The 12591-nt window shown below is 37.7% G+C and overlaps 1 protein-coding gene across 10 annotated transcripts in view; it reads right to left on the minus strand.

Moving 5' to 3' along the window:
* Positions 1-12591, minus strand: part of CEP128 (centrosomal protein 128) — a 483382-nt gene that overhangs the window by 303530 nt on the left and 167261 nt on the right. For all 10 annotated transcript variants that reach the window (XR_001885973.1, XM_017873844.1, XM_017873838.1 and 7 more), the window contains 2 exons: positions 8380-9030; positions 1325-1489 (listed from right to left, as the gene is read on the minus strand). Coding sequence is in view for 9 of the 10 variants with exons in the window: in XM_017873844.1 (XP_017729333.1) it covers positions 1325-1489; positions 8380-9030 (816 nt within the window). In the remaining variant the exon portion in view is untranslated. The remainder of the gene's footprint in view (positions 1-1324; positions 1490-8379; positions 9031-12591) is intronic.

Raw genomic sequence — 12591 nt, forward strand, 5'->3', positions numbered from 1 at the left:
ATTATATATATTATATATATTAATAGTAGCAACATTTTATACACAAAAAAAGCAGAAATGTAAGCAAAGCATTAAGAAAGTTTCTTCCTAGAAGTTTATGAGTAGTTTTATGACAGCCCACCCAGTGCTAATTCCTTTCATCATAGATTTTAGTAATCCTGATCAAGCACATACGTGCATTCATTTGGCCCATGTATATACTGTCATATCCTATTAACAATATTTTGATGGCAATTTTTTACATTTGACTTCTATTACCTTCAATTTCAAATCCTTTTAGGAAGTGGGTGAAAGAGAAAAATTTAAATATCTGTTATCTATTCTTAGTTGACTTTTTGCCACAAGAGAACCTCAAAAGTAGTGACTTCAAAAAATGTTTACTATTCTATCCAACACATGATATATGAAGTCAGTCAATAATTTTACACATCTACTCAAAGGAAAGCAGTGAGCCTGGTGGGGATGTACCAAAGCTGCAACCTTCTTACTATAAGAATTAATAGTTACAGTGTCTAGCACATAAGTGAACACTTAACCATCAGGTAATTTGAACCTCAGTTTTGTCACAGATCAAAAGGGATCAATAAAACCTAATTACTACAGACTGAATGTGTGTACCCCAGAATTCATAGTTGAAAACTAATCTCCAATGTGATGATAATTGAGGGTGGGAGGTGATTTCGGAGGTGATTAGTTCATAAGGGTAGAACCCTTATGAATACGATTAATGCCCTTATAAAAGAGACCTCAGAGAGCTCTCTCTCCACTTCCATTATGTGAAGACACAGCAAGAAGAAGCATCTGTGAACCAGAAAGCAGGCCCTCACCAGACACTGATTCTGCCAGCACCTTGATCTTGGATTTCCCAGCCTCCAGAACCAGGAGAAATAAATATCTGTTGTTTTTAATCTATCCAGTCTACAGCATTCTGTTATAGCAGCTCTAACAGACTAAGACACTAACCCAAAGAGTTGTAAGAATTAAATGATGGGTAGACATAGGTAAACCAGTTGGCATAAATATCTGACTTATAGTAGAGCCTCAGTAAACCATCCTTCTTTTTTTTCTACTTCATTTCTAAATTTCTATTTTAAGACACAGAAAAAATTCAATATCAAATTTTTACACTTCAAATGTATTAGAAGCTGAATGGGTGGTTGAAAGAATAAAATCACAGCATTCTAATACACTGTCTTTTGGGGGGGCACCAAAACAACTTTCCTGTGAAAGACTACAATTATCATTTATTAATATATAAAATATGTTCTAGAGGAAATTAAAATTGAAATTAGAATTTGAAATTAGAATTCACTCATATTTTTACCCTTTCTTCTAGTTGATCCTTCAAACATTGATATTTTAGCTTCAGTTTTTTGTTCTCATTTTCATTCTGGGTTAATTCCTCTGTCAGTCTGTCACACTGTGATTTCAACTTATCCAGTTGACCACGATGAACTTTAGCCATATTCTTCTCTTCTAAACTTTCAGCCTGAGAAAAAGAGAAGGAAAAAAGAGAAAGTCCACTAGCCATACACCAAACACATTACACATTTTATCAGTGGAAAAACCCTGCAAGATTTTAGCTCATTCAAAGCATTCATATATAAAAAATTAAAATAAACATAAGGGAAATGTTCTCTGCATTTATTCAATCGCTCATCAGTATTTACCAAGCATTTACGAAGGGGTAGATACTGGACTAGATGCTAAAGATAACAGATATGAATAGTAAGAGAGTCAGATGCAATGATCTATTTGACAAGACTGAATGAGAAGTGCTTATCAAAGGTGTAAGCTGGACATTTTGGAAATTCAAAGAGATACCAGCTCTGCTCAGAGGGGAAGGAGTTATTAGAGAAGTGTCCCAAAAAGGAAATACTATGAGATGTTACTAACTGATAAGTTCCCTTGTCTATAGACAGGGCTTAACATTCCTGTTTGACTTCACTCCTGGTTTCTATGAAATAATTGTGTATTTTTTATGTAAGTCATTATCAATACTACTCTTATAGGGCTAAAAAACATTACGAAGTATAACAACCAAGAAACTACAAACTTAATATGAAAAAGTTTAGCAGTTATTTTTTCAACATCAGTAGTGTAGTTAAATATCTATTTTTTGATCTTTATATAGCGTATAACCAGAATCAGCTTTTAAAAAATAAACTTTGGGAATAATCTATTCTATACAGGAAATTCAGTAAAGATTTGTCAGGTATGTGAACTTAAAGAATTTTGAAATAACAATAATGTAAACACCATGTGGCGGACACTGCTCTAAGATCTTTTTGTATACAGGTTTTCCTCATTTCATCCTCGCAACAACCTGTGAGAATGAAATAAGGTATCATTATTGCTCTGATTGCAATAATAATAAGAAAAAAAGCAAGCTAATCACTTTCCCAAAGATACACAGTGAGTAAATGCAGAGTCAAGATTTGAACCCAGGAATTCTTTCTAATGTCCATGCTTTCAACTACACCACACTGCCTCCCAAAAAGTACAGTATCATTAGGTTTTAAAAACCAACTGGGTGAAACTAGAAATGCATGAAACACACCTACCAGTTGCTAACAGTCTGTAAGCAATCACATTTAATCTGTTTGAAATATATGTTTTAATGCCTAAAATATGTTTCTTTTATTTTTATAAATTTATTATATGAGTTTAATTAGGTATATAGGAACACAACCAATGGAAACAATTTCCTGAAAGAAGTTTTGTGAGTTTTAGACAAAATCTATATTTTATTCACCTCACAAAATTTACCTAAGAGCTGATGCCACATTAAATTAACAAAGAAATTGATTTTTTATGAGCAATCCTATATTCACAGCCCAAAACAAATTTACAAAATAAAATCTCTCATCAGGAAAATTGTTCAATTACGATTTTAAGTTTCAGTAGAATGGTTTTACTTTTTTTTTTGTCCTAACAAAAGCATAGGTAAATACAAAGAATTCCCCCTAAGGTCTGTAGTGTGCTGCAGCCAGCTCATAGACACTGTCAAAAGCCAGTTGGCTCTTCTCGTCCCAACTTCACCCCTCTCCAATGATATCTCATTTCATAGCTTGAAATCAGCCAAGAAAGAGGTATTCAGAACTACCAAATTTGGCAAATGCCATAAATCAAGGGTTTTCCACCCACCAGAAGCTTGTTTTCAAATATTTATCAGCACACCAATGCGGAAGCCTGACTAACAACTTACTTATTGTTGTGGTTTTTATTACATTTATATTTCATTTCAGAATTTACAAACTGATGTTTGTGCACAACAACTCAGTGATATAGAAGGACATTACTATTCCTATTTTAACAGTGAGGCATAAACAAGTGAAATAACTTGACCAAGATCAAACGGTCAGCAAATGGCAAAACACAGAACTCCAATCCTGCATCTTTTGATTCCAAAAAAAAAAGGCTCTACAAAATGATTTTGTTGAAATTGCAATGAGGTAATAGACCAATACCCTGAAAATATTAATAGCAGAGCATGTCATTAAAACATTTTAAATTTAAATTTAAAAATAGGTATGAGGGGGTGATTCTAAATGGAGGAAAAAATAGAACTAAAGTGTACAGAGAAGAAAATATGGATGACTTATCAGAGCTTATTAGATTCAAAATGTAGTAAGTTAAAATGAAGCTGAAAACACAGAAATATAACATTTGTAGAGCTATTTGTCTAAAACTCCATTGTGTGCATGATTCAGTATATTACATCTCCTGTGATGGCCTTTGTTATCAACTCATTTTAATTAACATAAATAAGTAAAAAGTATGGCTATATTAATAAAATAGCATGAGGTGGTGATTGCTCCTTAAGGGTAAATTGTTTGGTTTCAAAGGAAACTGCTGGGCTCACACGATCTCTGGCCATTCTTCCAATTCTAGAGCAACTTCAATACCACACATTAGGGAACAGCTTTAACACCCCTCCCAGATCTCAATCTTTCAAATAAAAAAAAAAAAAAAAAACAAGCCCAAAGGACTCAGAAGATCCACAGAATGCTTATAAATTCTAAATTCTTTACACATAGGGAATTTAGTAAAGCTTTGTTTTAATCTCACAACAAATGAACTCAAAGCACTTCCTCAAAAACAATGAGGAAATCAATTTTCCCACATTACATGGAGAAATCCAAACGAAACAGATCACAGAGCAAGTCAGGAGCAAATGCTCTGATTTCTACCTTTTTCAACATTTCAACTTATATCCACCGAGTATCTTCTGTATGTCTGGACATTATGCTAATCATAAGAGGATACAAAATGGCTTCGATCTAATGCCTGTCCCTCTAGAAACTTATGTACACTCAACAAACCAAAATACAAGGCAGCCTAAATGTGCTGTACCTGAGGCACCAATAAAGACCTATGGAAACACAGTGGACCAAGAGATTAGCCCCACCTCAGTTGAGATTTATTCCAACTTCAGCGGATCCATAAAAGAAGTAAAAAATTGGGCGTTAGAGGATTTGGCAGAATTCTCCTTCCTGCAGACTAGGAGGTCAATTCAGATAGAGAATGAGCAGTCAGAAGTATGCACAGTGATCTATATTTGTACGAGGAATGTTGGAGAGCATAAAAGGTAATGAATGGGCTGGACACAGTGGCTCATGCCTGCAATCCCAGCACTTTGGGAGGCTGAGGTGGGTGGATTATGAGGTCAAGAGATGGAAACCATCCTGGCCAACACTGTGAAACCCCATCTCTACTAAAAATACAAAAAGTAGCTGGGCATGGTGGTGCACACCCGTAGTCCCAGCTACTTGGGAGGCTGAGGCAGGAGAATCGCTTGAACTTGTGAGTCAGAGGCTGCAGTGAGCTGAGATCACACCACTGCACTCCAGGCTGGTGACAGAGCAAGACTCCATCTCAAAATAATAATAATAATAATAATAATAATAATAATAATAATGAATGTACATGAGTAAGGTAGAATCATTTTAAGGGGGGTGCTGGGCTGGGCTGGAGTGGAGACTTTATTACAGAGACAGTAAATAACTAACAAAGGTTTTTCAGTAGAAAGTGACACACTCAGATATATATTTTGGGAAAGGAAATTAGAGAGTATCTGGGGGAATAAAGGGAGGGGTTGTGGGTAGAGAAAGGAACTAGAGGGAAATAGGGAAATTACTTAGAAGTATGGCTAGGTTGCAAGTTAGCAGTCTGCATTCCGTTTTCTAGTACGTGATATATTGTCCATATGCCAATGTATCCATGAGCAAAAGCAATTACTATTTCTCACTGAAGAATGCATATCTGAATGTGAGAATTATGGCCTTATAGAGATGATCCTGAACGTGCTCTAACTGAAAAAATTATGACTAACTCCTGACCATTGTGTTGATTATTATACAACCAAAATAATGGTGATAAGACATAAGTACTAGTGAGAAGGAAGGTTCTAGTTTCAACAACAGTCTCAAGAAAACTGCAAGCTTCTTAAAACAAACCATTGCTCTATGCCATGCCAGTTTCTCCCAATAAATCATTACATGCTTGTCCTCATGCAAAAACCCTGCCTTCCTTTCACATCACACCATTTCTCATCAACCCCCTCTACCTTGCTGTCAACAGCTGACTGACCAGTCACCCTCTTCACTGTGGTTTTTGGCATGTGACCAATTAATGCCTTCACAATATCTTAAATATCCAAGTGTCCATCCCATAAGATAGCTTCCAAGTTATTTGACCTGTTCTTTCCCAACTACCTACACCAACATTGCACAATAGCAACCACTGCATGACCACACCTTAGACCTTAACTCTGAAAACTTTTAGATTGCACTGCAATATAAGAATTCCTGACCAAATCAACAACCTCTAACCGCAAATTTTTATCCTTCAACTTTCTCATTCCTTTGCCCACAATCTTTGTTCTTCAATGTTAGCCACATGGAAGTACTTTACATGCTCCTAGACTAGTTTCGTTCAGTTTGTACCAGTCTTCATACCAGTTTTCATTTTCACTGCTCCTAATTTCTTGCTGCACTGCTGTCCTATTCTACTTCAGAGAGAAGAAAGGCTATCAGTCAAGATTCACACCAATTTCCCCAGATCATCCCTACCAACTTACCCAGCCTTACTGGTTTCCTCCGAATCCTTCAGAGGAAGGAGGCCTTGTCTCCTGTTGAATGCTATTTACTCTTATTTTTTTATCAAATCCCCTCACATCACCTCATGTACTTTCTCCATCAACCTCTGCTGAACGGAATGAAGGCTTTTTATACTTCTTCTTTCAGCTTGCCTGTCACATTTATCATTCTTGATTATAACTTTCTTAAAATGTCTTAGCTGGATTTCTAAGATATCATTCTCTTTTGATTCTCTTCCTATCTGTCTGTCATATGGTCTTTTATTTTCATTTGCTAGGCCCTTTTAGTAAATTCTTTCCTTCAAACATTAGTGTTTGAGAGTCTCATCCTCTTTTTATTATCTGCACAATCTCATCCAAATCCCATGACATCAACTACCACCCAAGAGTTAACTGGCTCCCAAATATTTCATTCTAATCTCAATTTCTCCCTCAACTCTTGACCCTACTAATTATTACGTACTAATTATGTGCTAATCTGTTCCACCTAGACTTTCTTGGTTAAGCTTAAAATTCCTCCCCCTAACACAATCTGCTAAAAAACAACAACAAAAACAAACTAGATTTGCCACTGTTCTCTTCAAATCTTCTATTCTGTCTGTATTCTCTATGTTGGCAATAGCATCATTATCCACCTAGTCACCCACAGTCATTACCTACCCGTCCTTGAGTCTAAACTTTTTTCCAGCCTAGCAAAGCAGTTAAGAACACAGTCAGTTAATTACCTGAGTTCAAATCCTTTCCCTACCACTCTCCTGCTCTAAGGCCGTGGGCAAATTACTTAACCTTCTGTATCCCAATTTCCTCATCGGGGAGAAAATAATACCACACAATCTGCAGGGGGAGGTGGGTATTAAATGATTAACACTTGTAAAGTTCTCAGAGCAGTGACTGGCATAAAGTGTTGAAAAACTATTTGCTGGTAGTATTGTTATTGTCACAGCCAATCAATCAACATGTAATATATATCTCATTTTCTATAAGATCAGCTCTTCTTCTCCATATCCCTAATTCTACTTTTGTTTATATATTCATCAACTCTGAAAGATTACTATTCCATAGTTCATCAAAATTAAAATGTGTATCTTCCACATTTTACCATCTCTGACCTGGGAGTTCTTACACTTGATGACATATCATGGTTTCATAGGCAGGAGGCAGCATTTTTATTTCTTAGGATGACATTCATCTAGTAATAACAGCAATGATGCACCTGACAAGGTGTCTTAGGTTTAATGAAATATAGTTAGGGTCTCTTACCTATTTTAGCCTCCATTCTGACCCACCAACCCCAACTAAAGACCCCAAATCTTCATGCCAGAAGGCTATCTAGGACTGGGGAAGAACTTATAGAATAGCTACATCATTTTACAGATGTCAGCTGTTTCAATATCATTTCATCTTGCATCATAAGCATTTTGAAAATAGTAGTTGCATTTCAAAGACTTTTGAAAAACATTATAATAATTAACCTTTGAAGATTTATCCATTCATCCATTCACCTATTCAATAGATATTTACAATGTTCCAAAAAACTGTTGTAGGCACTGGGGATATAGCTAGAAGCAAAACAGACTAAAATCCCTATCCTCAGAGAGTCTTCGTTTCAATAAAAGGAGATTAAAAAATAAATAATATGGAATCTATATCATATGATAAGTGTTATGGAAAAAAAAAAAAAGACGGGAAGAGGAACAGATTTATCACACTCCTGACAAACATATTATAAAATGATTGCCCTGCATGGTGATAATGCTAATAATACTAGACCTTAGAAACATTTCTTCAAATGCAAGATCCCAATTAGGCATTTACCCAGGCAACTTTGATTTGGAAAAGAAGGAGTAAATCTCAAAAGCCTTGGGTTTACACAGCCCATAAGCTGATCCACTTTAGTTACCATACTAATAAGGACTGTGTTTATAGCTTCTCTGGCCTTGACGAGTCTTTGCCTTTTATATTTTAGGAGGTCATAAATGTTGAATGAGGGCACGTTTCAGGTCCACGACTTACTGCCACCTCTGCCTTTCCTGAACTCCCCAAACAGCTAAACGTTCTTTATAAAGGGCTTCAATGCTCTGAAATAGGTGCTCCCAGGTGGCTGTTATAACTCATTTCAACCTGGCCGAACAGGCATGAATAAGCCTCTTTATTGTTGGTTTTATCTTCCCTTCAGTGCTTGGGAATAGAGAATGATCTCTAAAAGTTTACGCTTTATTAACTTCATGAGCCACCAGAAAAATTCCTTCAGTATCATCAGGATAATTCAGCAGAGGTACCTTCAGTGTCCTGATATGATTCTCAGCCTCACTCTTTTCTTTCTTAAAGTGCTTCATAAGCTCCTGGATATTCTGTTCATGTTTTGTTTTCACACTCTGCAACGATGATGTGAGATCTTTCAGCTCCCTCTGGTGCACATCTCGTTCCAGCTTTAACTGTGTGATGATTGTAGCTGTTTCTTCATCCCTGGATTTTGCCTGTGCAGTGAGGTCAGAAAGGTCCTTAAGCAATGCTTTCTTGGCTCTCTCTTCCTCGGCCAATTTATTAGCAAGATCTGCTCGGATGGCACTCAGGTCCTTGATGGACTCTTGCATCTCAAGAAGTTTAGCTTTGTCCTGGGCCTGGCTCTTCTTGAGCTCTGCAATTTCTTCCTCCAAATGCGCTTTCTCAACTTTCATTTGGCTTTGGATCTTACTCTGCTTTTTCAATTCGCTTTCCAGTCTATGGATGGTATCCAGGGAATTCTTGACTTCCAATTCAAGGTCAGCTTGATGAGACTTAATATCACGTAGTTTCTCCTCCTTGGAGTGAAGCTCCTCCTCCTGAAGGGCACGCTTTGTTAGGACATCATTCAATTCCTTTCGAAGATTCTCTATTTGTTGTAATGCTGCATACATCTGGGTTTTCAATTCATCCTTTTCTTTTAAAATCTATCAGGTTAAGAACATGAAGCAAAAGAAAAAAATAAAAGTTACTGTAAAATTCACCACAGACTGTGCCAGTCAGCAAAATAAAGCTTAACCCACAAGGAGAAATAAAATTCATCAAATAATTTTTGTATTTTTTCCATTTTGTAATAAAAATACTTTTAGGCTAGAAAGCGGAGGGGCGGGGGGCAATATATAATTGTCCTGAAATAGCAACACACTGAAATATATATTTCAAATTTTCATCACCAAAACTTATTTCAATCTATGGTCACAAATAATTATTTAAATGTTAGATAGAATTGAGCAAGCAAATGGGGAAAGCAATGACTCCCATTATAAAGAAAACTTACTAGAGGTTGAAATAATACAATATTACCTAAAATAATAATGATGTGCATTCCAATGATATACTTTTAACAAGGAGAAATCCCAAAACAGATGGAAAATAATACAGGGAAGCATGCAGATACAATATAAGAAAGTTTACGGTCCATTCAGCCATTATTTTCAAAATATCAATGGTGACAAAAAGTCACCAATATGCAACTGGGAGCCTTGAAGCCCACAAAGATGGAAATGAGATTAAGTCAAGGAAGGTGGGGAAAGGGCTCAAGTGAAAAGTCAAGGGCCTAGAAGTCCATCATTCTATGCCAGCCTCTCTATGATTTACATTGAGGCACAGAGGCCAAGGGTTAACTCTTCTGGCTTCTAATTCTCACCACCTAATCATTGCAAATAAAATAGTGGGCAGCCAAGGGAGCCAAGATTGTTTCCTATACAACACTGGCACCAAAGAGAATCTCCATGTCTACTTACTGATGCCCACACCATGTCTTGAAACAGGTGGGGAAAAAAAGGAACCAATTAAGACTCATTTCAGAATTACAAGTAATGAGTTAAAATGCAAATATTTGCAAGACATTTCTACACTTCACATTCTATACTTCGGTGTAAAACAATTTATGATAAAAATTTAATGAGTCAATCACTCCAAAAAAAAAGTTTCCCCAATCCCTCTCAGTTTTAACTGAAAGAAAGAAAGAGCACAAAGATAACATGAGAACTAATAAAAGGAGGTGAATAAGCCGTTGAGCTCTGACCAGAAAGAAGCGAATTTGATTCTCAGTTCAATCATGGGCAATTGTATGGCCTCAGAGAAATCATTTCTCCTACTAGAGAAAAGAATAATAGCTATTTCATAAGACTGTGATGAAGATTAGTGAGAAAGGGGAAACAAAAAGTTGGAGCAGAATTTAAGTTCAAGGAGGTACTAGGGTTTCAGGGAGGTGTTTATGCAAGGTAGTGATCAAAACTAAAAAGAGCCAGGCCCAGTGGCACACACCTATAATCCCAGCTATTTGGAAGGCTGAGGTGGGAAGATAGCTACGGCTCAGGAGTTCAAAACCAGCCTGGGCAACATAGTAAGACCCCGTCTCTACTGTGAAAAGACAGGATAACTGAAGAGAAGGAACTCTGGAACACAGATGAAGGAGTTCAATTTCAAAAGAATGTAAGGTAGGAGAAATATAGATGAGCCTAAGCGTAGATGTATTATTTTTCTACTGTTTCATAACAATTTCGAACAGACTTAGTAGCTTAAAACAATACAGATTTTTTATCTCACTGCTTCCAATAGGTCAAACAGCCAAGCAAGGTATTCAGTTAAAGGCCTCCTAAGACTAAAATCAAGGTATCAGCTGGCCAGGGCTCTTGTCTGGAGGCTCTGAGGAGAATCCATGTACAAGTTTATTCAGGTTTCTGATACAACTTGTTTCCATACAGTTGTAGGACTTTGGGTACCCATTTCCTTGCTAGCTTTTGGCCAGCGATTATTCTGAACTTCTAGAAGCCAACCTTGTTCCTTGGCTTATGGATTCTGCCATCTTCAAAGCTTGAACAGCTTGATGAATCCTTCCCAAGCTTCAACTCTCTCCGACATCCCCTTCTCCCAATAGCCAGAAAGAAAACTTCTATTGAGGGCTCATGTGATTAGATTAGGACCATCCAGATAATGTGATCACAGGAGTAATGTCTTATCATATTCATGGGTTCCAGAAATTAGGGTGACTTCTTTAGGGAGGGTCATTCTACTTACCAAACTAGAGAACACAAAAACTGATAGAATCAAGTTTGGGCTGTTAAGATGGCATGGGAGGGACTGAGCAAGGGTAGGGGCCTTCGATATAGTGATATCCATTTGAAGCAGATAACTTAGCCCCCTTGGCATGAGTTGAGAGACTTATAGGCAGTGCTAAGGATTAAAATCATATTTTCATAATGAAATAATACCATGTAAAGTGTCTTTAATTATGAAATATTATATCTTCCTGAAATTGGATTAAAAAGCAATTTCTTTTTCTCACATAACAGGAAGTCCAGAGATAGGGTGGTTCAAGAAGAATCCCTCAAAGCTCAGGCTCTGCTACCCTATAACTCTCCATCTTTTGCTGTCTTTGCAGTGTTCCAAGCGTCACATCAATTCCTGACAAAGGTGACAGCCGCAGGGCAGACTGTCACTGACCTTGTGGGTCAAGTTTGGAATATCTTTGGCAATACAGATACTAAAAATTAAGCTCTGTCGATTTGCTTCTGGTTAATTGCTTGCCTAGTATCCACAGCTTAAGATTCTGTCTAGACATTTCTCTGAGTCTGAAAATGTCAATGTCTTTACTATCATCTCAATACCCTGGACATACCCAGGGCCCTCAATTGAGTAGCCTTTATCTTGAGGAAGATCAGAACAGTAGAACTGGGTCCCTTTGTCTGGCCAGGAATGCTTAAGAACTTGAAAGGATCCTGAGAAAAAGGCTTGATTTTAACCCTTTTTTTTTTTCTTGCTGTTTCCTGCTTCCCTCCTATGCTTGCACCAATTTCACTTTAGATAAATAATTTGGCTTTTCCAAGCCTAAAGGATTCCAAATTATCAGACTCATAGTCAATATGGATTATAGATTGCAGACTTCAGGCTCCTCATCTTAAAAAACAAACAAACAGGTTAATCTCAAGATAGCCGAATAGGAACAGCTCCAGTCTCCAACTCCCAGCGCGAGCGACCCAGAAGACCGGTGATTTCTGCATTTTCAACTGAGGTACTGGGGTCATCCCACTGGGGAGTGCCGGACAATTGGTGCTAGTCAGCTGCTGCAGCCCAACCAGCGAGAGCTGAAGCAGGGCGAGGCATTGCCTCACCTGGGAAGCGCAAGGGGAAGGGAATCCCTTTTCTTAGCCAGAGGAACTGAGAGACACAACACCTGGAAAATCGGGTAATTCCCACCCCAATACTGCAATTTAAGCCGACGGGCACACCAGGAGATTATACCCACCCCTGGCCGGGAGGGTCCCACAGCCACGGAGCCTCCCTCATTGATAGCACAGCAGTCTGCGATCTAACTGCAAGGCAGCAGCGAGGCTAGCGGAGGGGAGCCAGCCATTGCTGAGGCTTAAGTAGGTAAACAAAGCTGCTGGGAAGCTAGAACTGGGTGGAGCTCACAGCAGCTCAAGGAAACCTACCTGTCTCTGTAGACTCCACCTCTGGGGACAGGGCACAGCTAAACAACAAAT

This window comes from Rhinopithecus bieti, unplaced genomic scaffold, assembly GCF_001698545.2.
Source record: "Rhinopithecus bieti isolate Rb0 unplaced genomic scaffold, ASM169854v2 scaffold_6782, whole genome shotgun sequence".
Lineage (NCBI taxonomy): Eukaryota > Metazoa > Chordata > Mammalia > Primates > Cercopithecidae > Rhinopithecus > Rhinopithecus bieti.